Source organism: Syngnathoides biaculeatus, chromosome 3 (assembly GCF_019802595.1).
Source record: "Syngnathoides biaculeatus isolate LvHL_M chromosome 3, ASM1980259v1, whole genome shotgun sequence".
Classification (NCBI taxonomy): domain Eukaryota; kingdom Metazoa; phylum Chordata; class Actinopteri; order Syngnathiformes; family Syngnathidae; genus Syngnathoides; species Syngnathoides biaculeatus.
The window spans coordinates 9,597,854-9,621,746 of NC_084642.1; the positions used below are offsets into that span (position 1 = coordinate 9,597,854).

General features: G+C 39.7%; 1 protein-coding gene across 4 annotated transcripts; it reads left to right on the forward strand.

Annotated features, from left to right (window-relative positions):
* Window positions 1-604: 604 nt before the first annotated feature.
* Window positions 605-23,055, forward strand: def8 (differentially expressed in FDCP 8 homolog). Of its 4 annotated transcripts, none has more exons than XM_061814890.1 (12): window positions 605-740; window positions 2,513-2,635; window positions 7,431-7,525; window positions 7,832-7,981; window positions 10,272-10,413; window positions 13,542-13,706; window positions 16,430-16,557; window positions 17,684-17,797; window positions 18,585-18,665; window positions 19,967-20,107; window positions 20,193-20,305; window positions 22,328-23,055. In XM_061814890.1, the coding sequence occupies exons 1-12, from the start codon at window positions 734-736 to the stop codon at window positions 22,413-22,415; spliced, it is 1,347 nt and encodes a 448-aa protein (XP_061670874.1). In that variant the 5' UTR covers window positions 605-733; the 3' UTR covers window positions 22,416-23,055. The 4 variants fall into 4 exon arrangements, with proteins under 4 accessions (XP_061670874.1, XP_061670875.1, XP_061670876.1 ...); XM_061814891.1 differs by having other exon boundaries at window positions 20,196-20,305; XM_061814892.1 differs by lacking the exon at window positions 605-740 and adding an exon at window positions 756-893.
* Window positions 23,056-23,893: the final 838 nt, after the last annotated feature.

The window sequence follows — 23,893 nt, forward strand, 5'->3', positions numbered from 1 at the left end:
ATTGAACTCAATTTTGTATTTTCAGCTATACATACGGCTGCACCAAGCACGATTTGTACTGTGGTTATTTTTACATTTTTTTGGGGGTGTTACCATTGCAAAACATTATGCCTCAACATTAACTCCAAAAGATGGGGAAGAGATTGATAAAGTTTGCTCATCCCTTTTTTATTCATGGAGGGTAATAATCTCGCTTTTCCCATTTACTCCATATACCAAAGCAATGTCATTTGTAGCAGTGCGGTACACATTAGTCGAACCTCCCACAATTATTTTCATTTGATATAAATTATATAACACATAACACTCGCGGGTTGTAAGTGATGGGATGTCTCCAAACTGTTATCTGGTGGGAGATGCCGTGTGGAAAAATGTATCAATATTCTGTGGAGGGAAAAAGACGTTTAATTTCAAAATAAAATACAAAGGTAAATTTAAGTGAAAAATGGGCAACGGAGAGACGTATTATCTTGTCGCTTGAATTTAAAACGTAAAAAGCACATTTAAAAATGGATTATAGTCCTTTTTAAAGCAAATGATCACATAAAAATTCTGCGATTCGGCGATGGGATTTCTTTCGGAAATACTAACCGGAAACGTGCTTTTTATAGAATGGTGAGTTTCACCAAGTCTTTAGTTGTGTCAGTGATGACAGACGTTTACGTACGAGCAGAACTCCTCAATAATCACCACACGCGTCGTGCATTAAACGCAATTAAGTGGTGCCGACTCAATGACAAGTAAGATCAAAACTTGCTTAACTAATGCAAGGTCACTGCGTTCCGTGTGATGAGCTAACGAGCTAGCATGATAAACAGGACTGTTAGCTATGTAGCTTGTTGGCATGCACTGATGAGCCCATTTCTGACTTAATGATGCGCTCTTTTATTCGGGTAAATTGTGAACTACGTACACGATACAAAACAGTGCGGTTTTTTTTTTCCTAGATAATCAGTAACGATATTTTTACGTCATTTGATGGAGTGATTATCTATCGTTGTCAGAAAGGCTGGGCTCGTTCAAATAATAGCACAATTCGAATGTTTTGATTATTGATCATTTCCTGCACCCTGCTTTTGGGCCTGGTCGCGAGATAAATGCATTTTTATTTGTTTGTTAAATGAGATAATATATAACGGCTGTCTAAAGGTTTTTATTGACACTGTCAGGAGTTATTATTCATGAACGTTTATTTTTCTGGGTGTAATTTATTGTGGAAATAGATATGCAGTGCATCATAGCTGGGGCTATTTCAAATATTTCAACACACATGCACTGTGGCAAAAGGAGGTAACAGGAATGCTACTCGTAATTATGCAGTGCTACCATTCAAGTATAACAAAAAGTCCAGAATATATACAGCAAATATTATTATGGATGGGTTTCCAATTACGCCATCTTGTGTGTCATAGATGTCAGAGAGCACAGGTGATAGGTGAAGCGAGAATTTTTTTCCATCGTTAACTTATCCGATTCATATAAGGACTGTGGTGATGTCATTGGAAACCTATCCATAAATGAAAATAAAAAAGAGGGGATGGGTGTATTTTGCGTTTGAGATAGTACAGTAGAAGGAAAATTGAATTCTGACAGAAGGTGACCTTTAAGTTTCAATCTTCTCTTGCTGTTTTGCGTGTAAAACAATTGTTGCTGTCCAAAAAATATTTTATGCATGGTAGCCGGTGTGATGGTCTGAGTGCTCCCCCGTGCTGAAAATTCTCCTTGTGATTAATGCGCATGCGTTACTAACAGGGAACTCTGGGTACTAGCTTACTGGGAAAAGTAAGCTAGTGGACGCTTACTGGGAAATCCCACGGTCTCATCGTTCCCCTTCTTCTACATAGAGGGAGCTAACATACATTATATCCTAACCTGAAAACAAAAGTTGATAAAAAAGAAATAGACATATATGTACGTTCGCTGCGTTCATCTTTCTGAGACCTCCATAGCGAACATGAACACTCAGCGACAAGTTGTCGAATGGCACATGTTGAAGCATGGATGGGGATGTTTCAGACTGGCCGGAAGTTTGCAAAATATACGCGCATGCGCATTAATATACGCAGATACGCATTAATCACAGGGAGACTTTTCAGCACCGGGAGTGCTCAGATTGTCACACTGGCGCTGAACATATCACACTTGTAAAATCAAATTGCAAGATTTTATTGCATCGTGTAAGCATACATACAGTAGTTCCGTTGTCGTGTTTGAAATTATTATTATTGTTCATTTTCCATATCGTTTGTCCTCATTAGGATCCCTAGCGCCTACCCAAGCTATTTTTGTACGAGTATCATTATTATTATGATTATTATTATTATGAGCATCTGTTTCCTTGCCAGTGTTGCATTTATAAGAATAATTCTGGCCTAAGCAGCTGTCGAAGTGCAGATGTTAGCCCAGGCGGCAAACTGGTTGAGTTTTGGTCCTCCAGCGCCTCTGCTGGAGAGATTGATCAGACGTAATATGACACCGGAATGTCCATTATCTTCTTTTCTGTCTTCCTTAGATGTAGCCGATGAAATGGAGTATGACGAGAGACTGGCACAATTCCGCCAAACCCGCCTCAATCCCTTCGATCGAGGAGAAAAAGAGGATGGTCCCCAAAGGGGAAGGACACCCCCACAGCAGGGTAATATTGAGTTTTCTTGCTTTATCCTTGAATAAACCCCCCCAAAAAATGAGAGAGAATTGAATTAGCCCCTAATGAATTTATCCAATTGAAGCCTCACAGAGAGCGAAGATGGAAATGTAGAAAAAAAAGTGTCATGAGCTAGAAAAAAACAAAACAAAAATAAACTGCTGCAGGCTCAACGTATCTGAGTCATAAAACCCTTATTTGTGGCTTATTCAAAAAACAACAACAAAAACAATCAAACACTCGGTTCACTGAGCCAAATTTATTTCTAGTTTACTGTATATTTATTGTTGTTATTAAATTGTGAATGATGACGTCACAATTTAATCAGTATAGAGCTGGGGCACGTGGCTCCAAAACAACACACGCACATGCAACAAAATCATGTAATTTGTAACATGAACAGTAATTGGAGAGATCTCAAAATTGTAAAAATTAAAAGTCAAATAAGGCTTCTTCTGCTGGACAAATCCAATAACATACTGATTTATTCCTGGTTGTGTTTGCTGGCTGTGTAGCAATTGTATTATTTTCTCTCTCGGCACGTTAATTTGCCTGCTAATTTGCTTTCCAAAGCACTTTTTCTGGTGTTTCCCTACTGTACATTTCTAGTTGGCTTAAAAGTTTGCATTTCTTCTCTGTTCTTGGCCGGTGTGTCCGTGATTAGCTTCTCCTCATCCGGGCTTAGTGATAATGGTACATTCTAGAAGTGCAGTTTATTTGTTGCAATGGAGGTCAGAATTAGTGGAATGGAGGATGGGACACCGCATTTAGCCGGACTTGGCAAATGTGTTTAGTTTGTAATTGGCAGTGAGCAGCAAATGAGAAAATAGTTCTATTGTAAGAGTTTTTCAACATACCAATTAAGTAGTAAAAGATCAGTACCATTTCCACCGAGATCTAAAGCGAATGCTAAATTAAGTTAGTGAAAACAATACATCACAAGCTTGGGATTTTAAACAAGAATTAGAAGGCCTCAATTATTTCTTAATTCTGTTACAGTTGGCTTTCTGCATAGACCAGAGACTCAAATGTTGAATTATTTGTTGCAGTATGATTCCATCTTAGAATAAAGATTGTGGAATTTGTTTAGCCGATAGAATAATGTTCATTTTTCGGTGTATCAATCAAGGAAATTGAATTGAATGCTTACCGCTCCTTTTCAGTGTAAATAGTGCAGGAGAGAAAACCGTCAGTTTTTATTTTGTTGTTTAGTCTGTGCAGTCCTCAATTACAAGAGTTGGTGAGGTTTTGCTTTGGAAGAAAAATCGTGGGGATACTGCGTTATGAAAAGTGAATAACTCATTTTAGATCCATTTATCATTCTGTTAAGGATGTTGCAAAGGCATTTGGTCGACCAGAGGAAATGAAAATCCTACGCAAGCGTTATTACTTCGGTAACAGGAACAAGTCGAAACAACATTAGTGGTGGAATTGCAACCGTTTTGATGAGCGGTTTGGCTGTACTGTCGGTATTTTCAGCTTCATTGCCTGATTTTGATATGTTTTGCTCAGAGGTGTATGCAGGTAACAAATATTTGTTTGAAATCTTTTTTTTTTTTTTGTTATTCTCATTTGTGTTGTTCCAGTTGTCGCCTGCTTTGCAAAATCCTGTTCGTATGTGTTTGCTTGTAAGAGTTCCTTGCCCAGCATGTCGAAATTTGATGTTTGTTGATCTTTTCTCCCCCCCCTCTTAGATGTCCAGTGTATCATAAGCAGTAATAGCTGTTAATAATGAATAATGAATGACACAGAACTCCTTTAGTTCCAGTCATGGGACTAGGCCCAGCAATGTGCTATTATTATTATTTTTTTTTCAAGAAACCAAATGTTGTGGCCATTTTATTTATCCATCCATCCATTCAGCCATTTTCTGAGCTGCTTATCCTCACGAGGGTTGCGGGAGTGCTGGAGCCTATCCCAGCTACATCAACTCACCTCAGTCACCTGTGCCTGCATGGGTTTTCTCCGAGGACTCCGGTTTCCTCCTGCATCCCAAAAATATGCATTAATTGGAAACTCTAAATTGCCCCTACTAAACTCTAAATTTTGCTTTGTGCTCCAACCAATGACTTGTGTTAGGAGTGCGCTTCAGACCACCTACAGCAATGCGAACTGGGGGGGAAAAAAAGTATCGAGTGGAACCCCTGCTCACTAACAAATAAGTTTAAAAAATATTTTTAGGATAAATATTGCTTGGGGCGGCACGGTGGATCAGCTGTAAAGCGTTGGCCTCATAGTTCTGAGGTCCCGGGTTCGATCCTGGACCCGCCTGTGTGGAGTTTGCATGTTCTACCCATGCCTGCGTGGGTTTTTTCTGGGCACTCCGGTTTCCTCCCACACCCCCAAAACATGCAACATTAATTAGAAACTCAAAATTGCCCCTAGCCCCTAAGTGCGGCCGTTTGTCTCGATGTGCCCTGTGATTGGCTGGAAACCAGTTCAGGGTGTACCCCGCCTCCTGCCCGTTGACAGCTGGGATAGGCTCAAGCACTCCCCGTGACCCTTGTGAGGATAAGTGGCTAAGAAAATGGAAGGATGGAATATTGCTCGGATTCACAAACACACACCGCCCATGCACAATGCTCACTTGCTCACATCGTCAGTCGTAGAAGTACCGATCCTGCTCCCTTATTCAAATAATAGTACACTCAATGTACTAAAGTAAAACGTAACATAATTTCCTGTGCAAAATACGTCCGCAATTATAATGTGCACCCCCGAAGTTGACCCCTCCACCAAATCAAGGAGTCAGTGCCCACCCATGATTTTTTTTAGCGTTTCATGTTTATATGTTGTATAAGTTAGTGGTGATGCAGTTTTAATTCAAAATTTTCAATTCTAATCACTTACATCATTCCTACTAAGATGTACATAAGCCTAAATATTGTAGTCACTACTGTGGTGCACTCTAGCGTTTAGTTTCGACATTGCGACTTTATGGAGGTCTGTTTCCCTCCAACGTGCCCACTATCACGTGAGTACAAAGTGAAAACCAGATGGGTCATCTGTCTGGAGGAGGCTTTCACTCCTTGTGCATCATAAAAATAAAGTTAAAGTTAAGACAACAAGATGCAGGAGGGGGATAAACACACACCCTTGACATTCACATGATTACAACTATTTAATAGTTTAAGGGAGTAAGTGACCTTAAACAGCATTTTAAAAGTATGCAGGGAGTGCTGGGCATGCTGGCAAATTCTCTCATAGCAAGCTGCCGTGATTTAACAATGATGTCACCGTAAAATATGTATTTCTACGGCAGTTTAACAACTGCCGCAGCTATAACAAAGTGGTGCACATAAAACATTATACACAATATTTAAAGTCAAAATAAAAACATTTTCCAATTATAATGTACAAGAGCTCCTGTTAAATTGTCATCTAAAATATCGGAGGTACAGAGTATTATTTCATCTTGTTGCGCGTGTGAAGCTGTTGGTAGACGAGCAACTCTGAAATCTCCATAAACAAGTATGAGTGCGCCGAAATGATCGTCTGGAATCATCGATGTCTATGGGCGGGATGCTGGAAGTATAATCTCGCTATCCCAGCATGCACGACATCACTAACGTTTTCTACGAGATCAGTTTGAACGTAAACAAACAACTGCAGTTTTCTAACAGCTGATACGTAGTTCGTGTCCTGGTGAATAACACACATACGAAAGGAATGGGGCAATTCCCCTCCCCCATTTAATCTTCTTTGTCGCTTCACTTTCTCGGTGGCGCTCATCTCCTCGGCAAACGCACGCTTTGCCGTGTGGACGTCAGCCGCCTCCATGCAGGTGAAGCTCGTTGCAGTTTATCGGTGAACATCCCATAGTGTCGATAATCTCCGCTCAGTAAAATACCATCGCCAAGACTCTGCAAATGGCCAAAAAAAGGTACAATTAGGGTGTGAAGGGAAAAATGATGAGAGTTGTTCTAAACGAGCTACCTATGAAGGTGCAGACAACAAGCCCATGAATGGAATGCCCCCTCCCAAAAAAGTCCAAAATGGGTTAGCGTGACATAAAAGGGTGCAAAACTACAAATTGAGGCGAAAATTGATGCCTCTCTCATCACATGATTTGAAGTAAACTAAATGTAGACATTAATTCACATCAAAGTCACAACATGAGACTTCAAACAAAGAAGATGTCATCACAAATTCACTCAACAGCTGGTGAAGATGGCTATCAACACGAACTGATTCTAAATTTATAAATCAAATTACAAGGAGCCAATTAGGTTATTTTGCTCGTTGCTATTTCAGAGTTTTTTTAGGGCGCAGGGTTCGGAGGAACTACTCATTTCCATGAAACTTTGTTTCATTTTCTTTCTCTTTTGACTGTTGACCCCACCTTAGGATATTGTCAAGCCTAGTTAAGGTAATAGTTTGTGAAACTTTTATAGACTAGAAAAATACAAGACTAAAAATTAGACAAATCCTTTGCATGTGACCACATTAAGTCTTTACTAAAACATTGTAGACAAATTATACCACCATAAGTAATGTCATTCACGTTATAAGTATTTAGCATTTGAGGAACAAAGCAAATGAAAGTAGATGTGAGAAAAATGTAAAATGATTTCGTAAGAGCTTGTAACAATATATTGGTGTGAAAGACGGAGATGAAAGCTCAAAGTTCAGATTCGGTTTTCATGACACCGTAGTCGAGTCAGTCACGCATCTCCTGCTTTTAGAACAATTGAGAGGTGATTCGCCGCATGAGAATTCATATTAGGGACAAGTCATGTGTTTGTAAGTAACATTTTATTCTGTCCTCTACGGTCTCCTTTTGCAGAAACAAGACAGGAGCTGTTTACTGGGACCAGAATCCAAAGTTCAGACGGAACCATGGATCTTGGTCTAGCTGAGGACCACTTCTCGAGACCTGTGGTAAGCAGTTCTGTTTTATTTAACATTGTATATTATTCAAATGAACTTGGTTGCTAAGTGTTCGCAGAACAAAAGTAATAAACATAAACAATAATCATAATTCCAGTCGTATTCTGATAAGAATTTTTGGTAGCACCGTGACTCACATGGCTGTTTCTGAAATGGAGGCATGAATTTTGGAAATTAGTATTGATGTCACTGTTGTGCCATTTCAAATGTTACAAAGTGTCAGGATGTTGCTTCTGATACGTGTATTATTACATGCTTATTACAGACGCAAATTTCCACTCTCTATTTTGACCGCAGGGTTCATTTGTGGCCTCCGACATAGAGCAGTTGAAACTGGCCATAGAGGAATGTAAGAAGCTGATCTTGGAGCTGCCAGAACACTCAGAAAAACAAAAAGACACGGTGGTGAAACTGATCCATCTTCGTCTTAAACTGCAGGAGCTAAAGGTTGGTTGTTTTGATATCAATCATACTCGTGTATCATGCAAGTTACACAAAATGATGGCCCTGTAGTACATCTTCATATTGAATGCTATCAATAAATGTGATGCTTGATCCAAGTAAAGCGCCGTAAACCTAGAAACATAGAAAGGGTAGAGTAAAATGCGCACCTTTGTAACTTATTATTATTATTATTAAATGCTATTAAAATGTGAATTTGTTTAAGGAGCCCTTGCAGAGCGCGTGAGTCCACCATTCGTCACCACAGCCGCTTGTCCAAGCCACCAGATGCGTTCACAACACTATCCTGTTGAATATGTCCATGTTTTTGGAAAACACAATCCTTGGAAAATCCTTAATTGCCAGAGGGAAGAAAAACGTTCAAATGCCTGCTAGTTTTGACCTACATTGATCTGTCGCGGTTTCCCGACGGAAGGAGCTGGAAGAGCTGGTGACCAGGATGTGGAGGATCCAAAAGGATCCTAGCTGCTCTTGTCCTAGTTTGCGTTGCATGCAAGTCCTCAATAGTGAGTAGAGTGGTGCCGACAATCCGTTCAGCAGTTTTGATTGTCCATTGCAGTCGGAGTTTGTCCTTTTTTGTGGCGGCCTCAAACCAGACTGTGATGGCGGAATACAGTACTGATTGGATGACTGCTGTGTAGAACTGTCTCAGCAGCTGTCGTGATAGGCCCTGCTTCCTCAGAAGCCACAAGAAGTACATCCTTTGCCGGGCTATTTTGAGGATGGAGTTGATGTTCGTCTCCCACGTCAGGTCCTCTGAGACTGTACTTGCCAAGAACTTGAAGGTCTTGGCGGTTGACACAAGACAGTTGGTCAGCATCAGGGACAGCTGTGGTGAAGGAGTATAATAGGAATAGTATTTGGATTGTTCTGAAAAAGAAGAAACTACTGGTGTACTGAGCAACAGACATCGAACCGGTCAGTCAAGGGTATCAACAGCAGTTGATGACAAAAACATTGAGAGATGTGAAGATACACCTAAAGACAACACTCAATGATATCACCGCCAGCATCCACAGGGCAGGAGTGAAGGTGTCACAATCCACTGTTCCACTTTGAGACTTTGAGAGACGGGCCATACATGGAGTACCACAGGATGCAAACTACTCAGTAACAAAAAGCATCCCGAGGCAACATTGGATTTTGTAGAGAATCACAAAAATGAGCCACACAAGTTATGGAACAAAGTTTTATGGACTGATGAGATCAAGATTTACCTCTGGCAAAGAAATAAAAAGGCCAAAGTACAAAGAAAGAAACCGAGCCGGCGATGCTCCAAAACACACAAGATCATCTGTGAAGCGTGGTGGAGGTAATGCCATTTGTTGGACTCGCATGGCTGCTCTTGGAATGGGATCACTAGTCTTGACTGATGATATAACTCATGACGAATAAAGGAATGAATCAATTCTGAAGTCTACGTGACTGTTTTGTCTGACAATTGACAGAACAATGTCTTCAAACTAATCGGCAAAGCGCCGTCATGCAACAAGACGATGACCCAAAACAGACTGCCAACACAACAAAGGCCTTCATCACGGAAAACTGATCAAGTCTATTGGAGGAAGCATTTCTATTATGTTCAAAAATGAATTGATAGACCATTCCGTGAGTATTGGCTGCCGTACTGCCAGTGCCCCATCCCTGGTGTAGACGTTGAATATTTCTACAATTGCTTTGTCACAGTCTCCCTCCATGGAACTCGAGGCACCTGAACTGGAAGGAAATGCTTTGACCTATTTTGCCAAATACAGAAATTGGTTGTGTATAACCCCTGGACTTGTAGACCCCTGCACTTTTGAAGTTTGGCAGTTTGGGGTAACCCAATGCTGAAACTCTCGATTGGCAGATATACCTGCTTATTTAAAACAAAACAAAACTGCAGGGTTGTTATAACAGGCGATAATTATCCACAGAATTTGTCTATATGAGGTCCTGCCGGTCCATTTTCCCCAGGAATAGCGGGGGTCCACTTATTATGGAAGTCTTTAGTTTATCGCGATATACGCAATGCCCTTACTGTAATTAGAAATGAGTCCTAGTTTCTTGAATGCTGGGAGTACAGTAGGAGACAAGAACAGTTACACAGGAGCTGCTGTCGACCACAGCTAACAATCAAAAGACAATCGCCAACGTCACAGCCCATCAGGCTCACTTCTTAAAGGGACATGCATGTATCAAATAGACACTACGGTATGTGCAGTGTTTTATATCATATGCTTGCAATTTTGTGCGTGTTTTCAACTATTGTTCTTGGATCTGTATTTCTTATCAGGATCCCGATGAGGATGAGCCTAATTTGAGAATGGTTCTAGAGCACCGGTTCTCCAAAGAGAAGAGCAAGAGTGTCAAACATACCTGTGACAAATGTAGTACCATCATCTGGGGCCTCATCCAAACATGGTACACCTGCACAGGTGAGTCGCACAGTCCACATCACAGTCCTGAAATGTACCAGCTATGAGAACCGTTCATTGGTACTTTCAAATACACAATGAAACATGTCTGAATATCCTCTTGCGCAAAATAAATCAACCAGTGGTGCCTCGGTTCTCGACCACAATCCGTTCCAGAAGGTCAGTTGAAAAGTGAATCGTTCGAAATCCAAAGTGCGTTTTCCCATTACAATAAATGGAGAATGAAATAATGCATTCCAAGCCTAAAAAATATTTTTTTAAAGCATTTTTTTTAGCTTTTCCTGATAATAAACTTCATAGTAGGAATACATATATAGTTTAAATACTTTACATAATTAAATCATTTAAGAAATATATTTATTTTTTGCTTAAAGTGGATGCTTTAGTAGTAGAGTATGCGAGGCTGGGAGTGCATTGCCGTATCTGTAGTGACTCGGCACCCAGCCTTGTAAACATTTTTTATTAACAAAAGTGCACAATAACTTTAAAGAAGCAATAATTAGGGGAAAAACAGACAAATTGTTTTTTAATTGTACAGAAAGTAACACGTCCAAAAAATGTAACTTGCAACTAGAGGGAGGGCTAATGGAACAAAAGAAAAAAGCAATGCAAAACAATCAACTGTTTCAAATATCTTTGGTGGGGGTGACTCGCCCCTTTTTAACAAAAAAAAAGAATCTAATGACTGTTTCTGCCGTCTTTTGAGCACCTTTCTGAAGTGGCTCATAACAATGTCATTGAAATTTTCCAGTGCTCTGCAACATTCTGCTTTGTTAGAGTGATGGAGTTCGTTTTAAATCTGAATAAAGATTTCTAGCTTTGGCGCAAATCCTTCCTCGCCAACACAATCCCCAGCTAACTGCTGCTCATTTACAAAAATTAGAAGGAACATTTCGACTTCCTCCAAGATCCGTGGCCTCTACTTGGCCAACACGGTTACTCCTTTAGCAACATCACTTGCTTTGAGGGCATCCTTGTGTTTCAGAATGGTGCTGATCGTCGCTTTCGCCATGCCATACTTCTTCGATAACTCAGAAACACACACCCCAGATTCATATTCGGCTATGAAATCCTTCTTGAAGTCAACAGTTCTACGCACCACTTTCCTTTTTTCAGCACCAGCAGTTCCACTTGCCTCCTTTGGAGCCATGATTGGGGCTTAATATTGCTCAGTAGGAAGAAAGAAAGTCACTACCGGGACACACGTCCGCGTGCAGAGGAGTGTGCGGTTCATCTGGTTGCGTAGCGTGCGTTACGTCTTTCCTGTTTTTTTCAGGGGTGCATTCGAATTCACAATAACAAATTGTCGTGGATCAGCTAGTCGGGGCATTCGAATCCCGATTTTTATTCGAAAACCAAAGCAAAAAAAATCTCGAAATTTTCATTTGAAAACCGAGCTACCACTGTACAAACTCCAATTAAGTTGAGATGTTGTGTAAAATGTAGAAAAAAAACACAATACAATTAACAAATCATTTTCAGCCATATTTATTTGAATACACAGCAAAGATATTTATTGAAATTGATCATCTTTTTTGGGGGAAATATTCCTTCATTTCAAATTTGAATCCTGTGACAACTTTCGGAAAAGCTGGGGCAGTGGCTCTCATCTTTTAACGACACTCCTTGAGCGTTTGGGAACTGAGGACACTAATTGTACAAGCTTTGTTAATGGATTTTTTCCTATTCTTGCTTGATGTGGAATTTCGGTTGTGTAACAGTCTGGGGTTTCCATTGACGTACTTTGTGCTTTATAATACGAGACACGTTTTCAATGGGAGAAAGTCTGGACTGCTAGCAGGCTTATCTAGTAGTCGGCCTTTTACTACTATGTTGTAACGTGTGCAGAATGTGGCTTGGCCTTGTCTTGATGAAATATATGCAGGCATCTCCATGAAAAATATGTTGTTTGGATGGCTGCATATGTCACTCCAAAACCCGTATGTATATTTCAGCTTTAATGGCGCCATCACAGGTGTACAAGTTAACTATGCAATGAGTACTAACACACACCACATACCATAACAGATGCAGTTTTTTGATCTTTTACGCCAGTTCGTCTTTAGCTCAGAGGATGCGATGAAATGCGAACTCATCAGACAACGGCCCACTTTTCCACTTGCCGTGAGTCCACCTCGGATGAACTTGGGCTCAGAGAAGCTGGTGGCGTTTTTGGGTGTTGTTGATGTATTTGTTGTATTTGTAGACGTAGCAACCAATTATGCTAACTCGTATTGGTTATCAAAAGTGCTCCTGAGCCTATGTGGTAACTGGCTTTATTCAATAATGTCGGATTCTAGTCCAGTACTTTCTGAGGGATGAAATGTCCCGAGCGTTCACAATTAGTTTTTAGCCTTTTTGCTCACATGTAGATTTCTCCCCATTCTCTGAATCATTTGAAGATATTAAGGACTGTAGATGATGAAATCCCTAAATGACTTGCAATTGTAAGCTGCGAAACTGTTTGCTCACAGAGTTGTTCGCAAAATAATGAACCTTTCTTGCGCCATCCTTGCTTGTGAGCAACAGAGCCTTTCAAGGATACTTATTATACCCACTTATGACACTAACATGTTTCCAATTAACCTGTTTACCCATGGAATGTTCCACACAGGTCTTTTTGAACATTCAACAAATTTCATAATCTTTTGTCATTTCTGTCCCAGCTTTTTAGAACGTGTTGAATACTTGCAACAACAAAAAACTAAGTAATCAGTTTGAACCTTGGATATCATTTTAGTGCATTCAGTAAAAAATATGTTCTAAAGGATTTGCAAATTATTATTGTATTCTGTTTTGATTTACATTTTACACAACGCCCCAATTTAATTGGAATTAGGGGTTGGGAATGGGCCTTCCCACCAATATAAGAAAAATAATGTTAACATTTTACAAGATAAATAAATCTTTTTTCAAACACCTTCAATAACATACATCTCTTAAATTTAGGATATTGTTTGCAAGTGAAGGTGTACCTAATGTTGTGGTTCTTGATTATAGTTATGAGATATACTCAAGGATTGATTCCATTCTCATTTTTAGGGCTTTTGTGTATAAAGTTGTTTCACTTTTGGCACATCAACTTAATGCACTAATTATTTGTTCATATCTTTTCTTGTCTTTTTCAGGTTGCTATTACCGCTGCCATAGTAAGTGTATGAACCTAATCACTAAGCCCTGTGTGAGGTCAAAGGTCAGCCATCAGTCCGAGTACGAGCTCAGCATCTGCCCTGAGATCGGACTGGACCGCCAAGACTATCGTTGCGCGGAATGTCGCGCGCCGATTTCACTGAGTGAGTACGAATGTGCGTTGTGCTTGACCTCAGAGCACAGTTACCGTTAATAATTCACAGATAAGATACAAATGAATATCAAGTCACAGCATTCGAATGATCTTCCTAATTTTTCTGGAATTTTTAATCCACGCCAAACCAAGCAATGTATAGCAGGGTTACTTGAACTTTTCCACCAAGTACCACCTTAAAAAATTACTTAGCTCTCCGAGTACGACGATTGTGACACATTAAAATGCAGTAGCTTAGCCGGGAGTAGTAAGGGTTCATCACATATTAGTGTTTCGCACATAGAAATTCAATACAAATTGTCCTCAAGGTAATTTTTCAACGCAGCTCATTCTTACAATTTAAAAGCAGATGCATTGAACCTCAAGGTTAAATGCAATTAACTGTACTTGGGGAGTGATTCTTTTACACACCCTGGAGTCAGTCATTTTTTAATGTCTCTTAGTGGGGAAATTTACTTGCCAGTATAGGGTGGCACTGACAATAATACCAATCATGCTAGCAGATAAAAATACAATTAAAAACATGAACATATTTGTCAATAAAATTGGGAGCTTGCCATACCAGTACCACTGAGAATCACTGATCGTCCTTAAAGGGAAATTCCGGTGGTTTGGATTAACAATGTATCCAATAGGTCATACCATATGTACTGTACCTTGACAATGTGATGTTAATCTGCTTCCATTTAATGGTGTTTTGAGAAGATTTTTATCGGCAACTACAAATTTTCATGGGTGCCGCCATTTTGGCAAGTCCCATGACCTATGTGTGCGGATATGACGTAATAGGCACGGCAACAAAGGCTCGCTTACATTGGGAAAGAATAGTCAACTAATACTGCTATTTCTTCATCAGATGAAGATAAATCCAAGAAATTAGCGCTGCACAATTCTTTCCCGACGTAAGCGAGCCTTTGTTGCCGTGCCTATTACGTCACATCTGCGCACGTAGGTCATGTGACTCGGCAAAATGGCGGCCCCCATGAAAGTTCCTAATTGCCGATAAAAATCTTGTCAAAACAACATTAACTGAAAGAGGATTAACATCACATTGTCAAAGTACATTACATATGACATGACCTATTGGATACATTGTTAATCCAAACCACCGGAATTTCCCTTTAATTATTCCTTTGGTTCCAGAACCTACAGACTTGCTCCATGTCCGAATTTTCTTCACTCTCGAGTAGTGAATACTTGATGTTCCTGAGGTTTATTAATTTTTCATTATCTGCAAATCTAAAAATACAAATGATTCGCTTTGAACGGAGGACTGGAATGGAAGGAAATCCAAAACAGATTACAAATCAAAAGATGATAAAATGGCTGTCAAGTGTAAGCAAAATTGTGGGGTTATTCAAAGAAAGTGCATAAATAATAAATGACGAGGTATTGCATGAACAGCAGTTTAGTAGGTACTACAATAAGAGTTCTGGTATTTTAAAAGAATTACTTTGCATAAAGAGATCCTTAAATTTTTGTCAGGTGTTATGCATCAAATGAAATATGCTAGCTATAAACAGTCTGCTCAGCCCTGTTCGAATACCATGTTTTTGTGGTATAAATGATCGAATGAGACCAAAAAAATAAATCATTTCAAAACTCTTTCCACCATGAGTGTTACAAGTAGAACTCAATTGAAAAAGATCTTTAGAGAGGGGAAATAAAAGTAGAAACTGCTGTGTTGCACATCTGAGCACATCCTATCTTCGGTGTGGTTATGGCGGTGGTGAGAATTAACCAATCACGTTCAAACTCAAGTTGAACCGGGGTCAGCACTCACCTGCCACCATTCAAAATGCCTTCGACTAACCCCAAATAAAGTTCAACTGTCCCGGCGTCAGTGGGATCTCATTGCTCAAGGGCACAAAGGAATTTCTTGTACCATGAGACACAAGTTATCACCAACGGTGAGGTTTCCAAGCGCTGAATCTCTGCAAAAAATTGATTAAAAGACAAGACCAAAACTTGTCAGGGAGGCGGCCAAGAGGCTAACAGCAACGTTGAAAGATCTGCAGAAATTTCACACTTTGTTTTTCAATAATATTGGGTCTCTTTCCATGAGATCAGATGCTGGTTTGCCTGTGGATGTCTTATTATTAATTATTCATAATTTGTTTTAAAGTTAGACCGTGCAGTTCAATCAATGCAACATTCCTACAATAATGGCTTTACTCATTTTTTTTCGCATTTTCCCCCCATTCTTTCAAAGTTTTTTTACTTTTAGTCCACTACAGACCCCCCGCTTATAAAAATAAAAGAATGTGAATTCAACGGTTTTGGGGATGTGGGACGAGTGCCCGGGGAAAACCTACACAGGCACGCTTTGGGGGAACATAAAACTCCACCAGGCGGAGGAAACCCGGCCCTCAGAACTAACCCAACAACAAAGAAAAAGTTAAGTGCTGACAATTTACTTCACGTCAAGAGGAAATTGTGTTCCTAAAATGCACATAAACACAGTAGACATGGAAAAAAATCAAAATGGATTTTCAATCTAATTAAGGCCGTCTGGACAAGAGTCCAATCTGGACAATGGTCCATTCTCTATTGTCATCAGCTGACGTTTCTCGGGAGTCCTCCTCAGCTCTTGAAACACATTATTTTCCAAACACACAGTTTGGCTCCATATTGATTGTTTTACTCGTGGAACACCGCCTCCAGCGTGCACTGTCAGGACGTTTTGTTTCATGCAACATGTTATTTTGGTAGGGGGTGTACCAAGTGAGGCCAGACAGTGTGACTACACTGGCCAATATTTCTGCAGCACGTGCCACTGGAATGACGCGGCCATCATCCCAGCACGAGTGATCCACAACTGGGAGTTTGAACCGCGCAAGGTACCCTGCAATGCTTCTTTGCACTTCAGGTCGGCAGTTTTGTCACAGTTACCTTGAACAAGTCATGTAATTTAAAAGTAACTTGGTTTACTAATTACTTGATTTCAAATGTAACTGTTATAAAAAAAAAGTAAATTTTTTGTTACTTTCAGAAGCTGCCAAGTGGCTGCAATACCACTTACAATCAAACTAATTGTACTTTTTAAAAATTTTTTTAGAATGACCAATGATGAAATAGAATGACCAATTCACAAAGCTCTACCCTCTACAAAAATGCAAAACATATTTATTTTTAAGTATATTGAGGATTCTTTATGTGTAAATGTGTAACCACATGAGCCAATACTACACAACATAATTAACTTTAAACATGTTTTGTAACTATCTGAGTTCACATTGATGATCACTTAACACCATACGATATTTGCGTCACTCACGTCAGTGGATTCTTCCAACTGCAGTGAGAAACACTCACAATCTCCGACGTCCTTCCACACATCAGCCATGGCTTCACAGCGCCTTTACAGCTGCAGAGATATTAATGAAGATAATATTTCCGCCTTATTTTTAAAAGATCGGAGCAACGAGTCAGCTATGCCTCTTTTACCATCTCTCCGTCATGGAAGGACTTCTTATTAGAGGAGCTGGACTCCTCTGTTCCAAAGACAAGCTCCACATTCGTAATTGGGGAGAGACATTGATGACGCAAAAGTAACTATTGTTAGTTTGAAGAAGTAACTGTAGTCTAATTACTTTCCCAGGAAAAGCAACACATTGGTTTCGTCGTTACTCAAAATGGCGTTTTTTTTGGAGTAACGCGTTACTGACATCACTTCAGATCAACACTTGCTGATAAAGCACCAAAAGCAGATGTAATACAATAATAGTCTACAGTAAAATTTGAGAGCTTTTTCTTATCATCAACAGTGAGTCAGCCACTTGCGGTTTATGATTTTTACTTTGAATTGCATTGCATGGCTTCGTCTGATGCATTTGCCATTTTAAAGAAGTTGATCTAAGGTCACCCAGAAGCGTGAAGGAAGAATGACATGACGTGTGTTGGCAGTCAAAGAAAGTGATACTGTGCGTGTGGTATTTTTCAGACTCTTTACTGTTCCTCATCCAGGTTTGTCGATCCTCGCTGCGGTACCTGGCCCTGATGATGTCTCGGCCTGTGCTGAAGCTGAAAGAAATCAACCCGCTGCTCTTTAACTTTGTGGAGGAACTGGTTGAGATCAGAGTGAGTTGGCAGGAAACGTTTTGAGCCTTAAAAGAGTTTAGGCCAGAAAATGATCATCTGTGTTTTCTAAAAGAAAACCTTACTTAATGTGTCCTTATTTTTAGCAGTTAATGTCCCACCACAATACAGACATTATTTAGACAGTGATGTTTACTTCAAATATACCGTAATTGCCGACCTACAGAGCGCACCTGGTTATAAGCCTCACCCAGTACATTTGTAAAGGAAATACAATTTGGTACATACATACGCCACAGCTGTGGAAAAGCCGCAAGTGCCCACACGAAATATTTACAAAGAAAGACACTACACAGAGAGTTTAACGCTAACGCTGCCGTGCTAACAGGGCCAGTTAAAAAAAAAAATGGTAAAAATCACTGAGACATGGCAATAACATGCTAGTGCGGCACCAACAGGGCCGGACCGGTAAAAGTCACTTCCTTGGCACATATATTCCACCGGTCTCACTCTTACCTTTTTCCCTCGAGTGCTCCCTTGCTGCTTTTAAAGAAAGTGCACAAATTAGCCGCATCGCCGCATAAACCGCAGGGTTGAAAGTGTTTGAAAAAAGTCGCGGCTTATAGGCCGGAAATTATGGTACACATTCGGCATGGGTGGGGTGGTTGCTCCAATAAAGGAGGTCAAACCAACTGGCCCACATATTTTTGAAGAGGCTGATAACTTCCAAGAAATGTTTTGTCTTTTCAGTCAACACAATGCTATTCATTAAGCACTTTGAAAACAGAAAAGTGTTTGGGATTTTTAATTTTTTTTTTTTTGGTTGCAGAAACTTCGTCATGATATTCTACTGATGAAACCCTATTTTATTACTTGTAAAGAAGCAATGGAGGCTCGACTTCTACTTCAGGTACAAAGTCGTATCCCTTCTCGCTTTGACACACAGTGCTGTACACAGTGATCTTAAAAAAAAAAAAAAAAAAAAGACTGGATGGCTCATTGGCCACCAGAACGGAAGTTGCCATCTTGATACTCCCAAAACAACCATACTGACCTGCGCAAAGTGAGTTTCGTGCCTGTGAGAAAACATTCCACAGGTAAGTTAGAAAGATTTACTTTGACACTGTTAAAGTTTGTTTGTGAAGGGTTTTTTTTCATTTTCTGATGAGCTTAATTCCCTTGAACAAAGTTTTGTTTTTGGTTGTCGTTGTTAACTGTTCACTCTCTGCTTCACCTTTATAAGCCAACGGTTTTTCACAAAAAAGCAATGTAAATGTGTTCCCAAACTTCACCAGTGGATAAGCAAGAAAACACATTTTCTGTGAAATTTTTGATGAATTTCATAATCCAGAACTCTACAAACTGAATTTCATTTTCAAATGCAAGGAAACAAGTTAAAATTTTCTGTCTGAAATTGGACATCGCAGAGACAACAAATAAACAATGCGTTTAGCATGTATTTTCCCATTGCGAGTCCTTATTTCCAAAAATATATCGAACTGATTGACTTAAAATTTAACATTTTTATGACAAAAAATGCTTCGTTTTTTGCTATGTTATGATGATAGTGCTTCACAGTGTATTTTGGAAAGAGTTAACATGTCACGGAAATCGGGCCCTAGGACTATGCAAGGTTTCCTGGTAATCACGCTGTTATATGTCTTTCCTTTGCACTTCGCCTTTTTTGGCTTACCAAGTCGACTTAAAAATCCTTCATGTTACCAGAACTGAAAAAATGTCAAGCTCATCCGTTCAGTTTTAATTCTACATGTCAAACTTTGAGGAAAAACCCCGCCATAATCCAACCTGTCATGTCAACCATGTCATCCTTACGTTTTGGGAGTACCAAGATGGCAGCCAATGGCGTCAACCAATTGACATATTGCTCGATGTTTATATGCTAGCCAGTCTTTTTTTTTTTAGATCAGTGGCTGTAAACAGTTCTGCTACAGTAGCAGCTCATTGTAATTTGTCCTGTACAGCAGCACCATCTAGTTGTGAAACGATGATGTCGATCAAACTGAAATCTACATTATTTGTATTTGTACACAATGGTCCTGAATAGTTTTTCAGTAGTTGCACAGTTTTCATTGATGTATTTATCCAACCGACCATTTTCTATCTTGACAGTGAGTGCATTTGTTGTGAGACAGTCCAGCACAGTACTACGCACACACTAACCTGGATATTTGTTTCGGGTTACGGTTCTAGCTTCAGGACCGCCAGCACTTTGTGGAAAACGACGACATGTACTCGCTGCAGGATTTGATTGACATCTCCAGCGGGCGACTGAGCTGCTCTCTCACAGAAGTCCACACCACATTCGCCAAACACATCAAGCTGGATTGCGACGTGAGGAAAAAAAAAAACCCCAACCCAATTCACTTTTGTTTTTCTTTCTTGAATCATTCAGTCCCTTTTTGTCTTTGTGTTAAAGCAGCGTTGCCAGGCCAAAGGCTTCGTGTGCGAGCTGTGCAAGGAGGGAGACATCCTCTTTCCTTTTGACAGTCACACCTCGGTTTGCCACGACTGCTCAGCTGTCTTCCACAGGTTTGTCACCCACGGTCAGACAATTATGAAATTAAAAAAAAAAAAAAAAAGTTGTATTGAGGGAATTCTTTACATCATGTGTCAAACCTAATGCCCCGAGGGCCAGATCCGGCCCGCCCGATCATTTTATGTGGCCAGTGGATGTAATTAACAAATAATGATAAACTATTGCAGGCATGTTTTTTGTTTTTCTCATAACTGAATCATTGACCTCTCATTTCAGAATTGGTTATTCAGCTACAGTATTTCATGTTTACAGTATAGAGCTCATGCACCTACGTCATAAAAATCACGTGACTTTTGTTTGTCATTGCTTAATGCTAAGTCAGTTGGAGACGACATGGAAATATGTCTTGTAGCACGACGCCCAGAGTTTCGTCTGATACTGTTAAACATTTAGAAGGTGATAATAAACAAAGGGACGTGGAAAAATGAGAGACACTTGGCACAGAGGACCCGTATTTCATGCCAAAGCAGATGTTTTCGCCAATAAGAAATTGAATTTAATTCGCTTCCGCTTGTCTTGGACAACTGGATCTACACATGGATCCGGTGAGTAAGTCAACGAAATTTACACGGAAAAGTTTGAAAGTTTATAAAAGTCTGTATGCATACGAATACTTTGTTGCTGGATCTGTTCTCATCAGGAATGAATCCCCCATAGTGACGGTTTTGACGTCTCGTGAACGCGGAAGCGTATTCGGTGACACGTTAACCTTTGCCGGAATCCATCGATCTTTAAAGCTAGTGTTCAATACAAATACCAATATTTAAATAAATGACACCTGGTTTTACACAAACTTGAATTCATTAACTATGATTGGAAAAAAAAAAGTCGTCTCCATGGAACGTACGTCCATGGAAGAGATTGCGGTCACACTTAAACTCTGTCAACCTCTGCGACTGTGTTTTTTTTTTTTTTTAAATACGCATTGTTCTCAAATGAGCCAATTTGGCATCATAAATACTTTTTGGTAATTTGAGATTGAGAAGAATAATTCCTGCCTGAAATGAAGCGATAGCTACACAGGGGTGTTTGTATTTTGGTCGGGCACCATCCCTCATGTTTAATTGCTGAAATCCATCGATCTTTTCTGGTCTTTTCAGCTGGTATTCCATAGAATGATCTCTTTGAATATCCGTGTCATCTGTTGTGACAACCAACAGCTCAACGGGTCTCAGTATTGTAACTATTCTCCTCCGGTTCACTGTCCCCCACACTGTCGAGCAGCTCTATTTGAACGACAATATGACGTCACGTGCACGAGCTCTGTATGCAATAATGTGCAGTGATTAACTTTCTATGGTTTCACAGTCACAACGGGCCTCTGAGGGAAATCATAACTGCAACAAAAACGAGTTTGACAGCCATGCAGTATGTGATACTAATCACTCAATGCTGCACTTGCTGTTGGATTTTGGATTTTATGTATGAAAGAGCAACAGACAAGAAATATCTGTCACCACTGATCCGGAAAATTACCATCAGCAAGCGAGGTCTTGAGATATGAATTTAATCTGTTTTCTACACCACAGGCGAAACTCAAAACAGATTTAAAATCACCTTTACGAAATAAATGAATGAAAATACTATTAACCCATTCCAGCCTTCTTAAAAAATCTCTGTAATGTCTAATAAAGAAAACAACACTGTATAATATTTACTATGTAAAAGGTATGCAGTAGTAGTAAAAATTTCTGAATCATTTTCTGAATCACGGTTGATTAATTTTGACTTTTTGTGTGCGCAATATGGCCGCTGAGTTCTCTACCTGTACAGTGCATAGATCCTAACATTGTTCTCGTAAGTAAAAAGCAAAAAAAAATAAAAATCAGACTTTCACTTGTCTGTCACTCATATGAAGGCATACACAGTATTGTCCTAATTTATGTAAATGAAGTTAAAAGCTTAAATTTGCCATTGAAACCATTTGAACCTGACTTGTGCCTTAAATGTCGTATTTAACGCTAACAACGCGGTCAATATGATCAATAGATAAAAGCGTTTTATTCTTTCTTTAGGGATTGTTACTACGACAACTCGACAACGTGTCCACGGTGTGCCCGGATGACCGAACGCAAACATGATGAAGACTCAAAAGATGCATGAAGGAAGTCGAGGTTGCACTTGTCCGAACGAGGTCGTGTACATAGCGGAATCCTGGTAGAGTAGCAAGCAACTAACAATTTGCTGTCTCCTGCTTTATTGTATTTATCATCCTGCACGTTTATGTACAGGAATTTAAAGCGTCAATGTTATTTACCTCGAAAATTGCTGCAAATAAAATCCAAATTGTAAAGATGAAGATACTACATATCCAGTGCTGGTCCATCTATTTAACATGAAGCAAAAATGTATGCATTTTTTTTTTTAAACATTAAAATTTACAGGGTTGTTTGTCCGTGTAACTTGAATTATGGTATGGTATAAATGTGCTTGTTTTAGTAAGGATAAATGTAAAGCTATGTTAGCTTGCATTCCAAATGATGTATTAGTACCAGAGGTGTACCCAAGTGTATCGAATCCAGTAGATGTGAATACTTGAATACGTTGCGATTGGCAGGTTAGAAGAAGCCGTGAACCAAACGTCAAAATAATCTCGGCGACGCGTGAACGTTTTTTTATCGTAATGAACCTGAATTACATTTAACCAAAGGACGTGAGAAGACACCTTTGATTATGTGTAAATGTTGAAATAATATATTTGTTTTAAAATAATAACTCTTTGCTGTTATTTTTCAGCATGACGCACTGTTTTTTTTGTTGTTGTTTTTTGTTTTGCTCAAACCGATTGACATCAGTGGTGTCAGTGAATCCGATTCTGTTGTAAAAATCATGTTGAGTGACGCATGAATAAAATATTGTCATATTTGAAGGTATCACTTGCATCTTCCATCATTCTGGAGAACCAGAGTCAGCAATTCCTGGACACAATTTTGTCTTTTTTTTTGAATGATGTACTGAAAACGTTCTACTGTAGAATATGTTCCTTGGTAACTTGGTCAGTAAAGGTTGGGAAACTCTGGACTCCATAAATGGTGTCCTTTGGGTCCAGATACATATTTTAACTACTGTACAAGTTGCTAAAGAGTACCGTAGCTGGCGTCCCGGACAATACATTGTGTAACCACCAATAATCTGTCCGTTTTCTATCCTCCTTGTCTTTTATTAGGAGTGCAGGTGAGCTGGAGACAATCCCATCTGATTTTGGGCAAAAAGCAGGATTACGCGCCGGATTGTTTGCCCCCCCCCCCGATCAAGCGGTCACTCAATTTCACACGTAAGGACACTTTCGAGCAGGAGTATAAACTAGCGGCTTACTTGTCAGGTTTGATGTGCACACTTCTGAAATCACAAATTTGCGCATCTGACCTTCATACTATATATATATATTTTTAATAGTTGATCATCCATCCGAAAGACTGATTTCTAACAATTACGATTTAACACGATAGGATCCAAACCAAGGGGCACAGTGGGGTAGCTTAGAGCATTTGTCTCACAGTTCACAGGACCAGAGTGCAAATCCCAGCCCCCGCCTGTGTGGAGTTTGCATGCGCTCCCCGTACCTGGATGGGCTTTCTCCG

Bases quoted from the DNA above. Each gene is read 5' to 3' on its own strand.
- def8 (XM_061814890.1), top strand. The intron at 17,798-18,584 runs GTGAGTTGGCAG...TTTTGGTTGCAG, and splicing joins AGGAACTGGTTGAGATCAGA to AAACTTCGTCATGATATTCT. The intron at 20,108-20,192 runs GTGAGGAAAAAA...TTTGTGTTAAAG, and splicing joins ACATCAAGCTGGATTGCGAC to CAGCGTTGCCAGGCCAAAGG.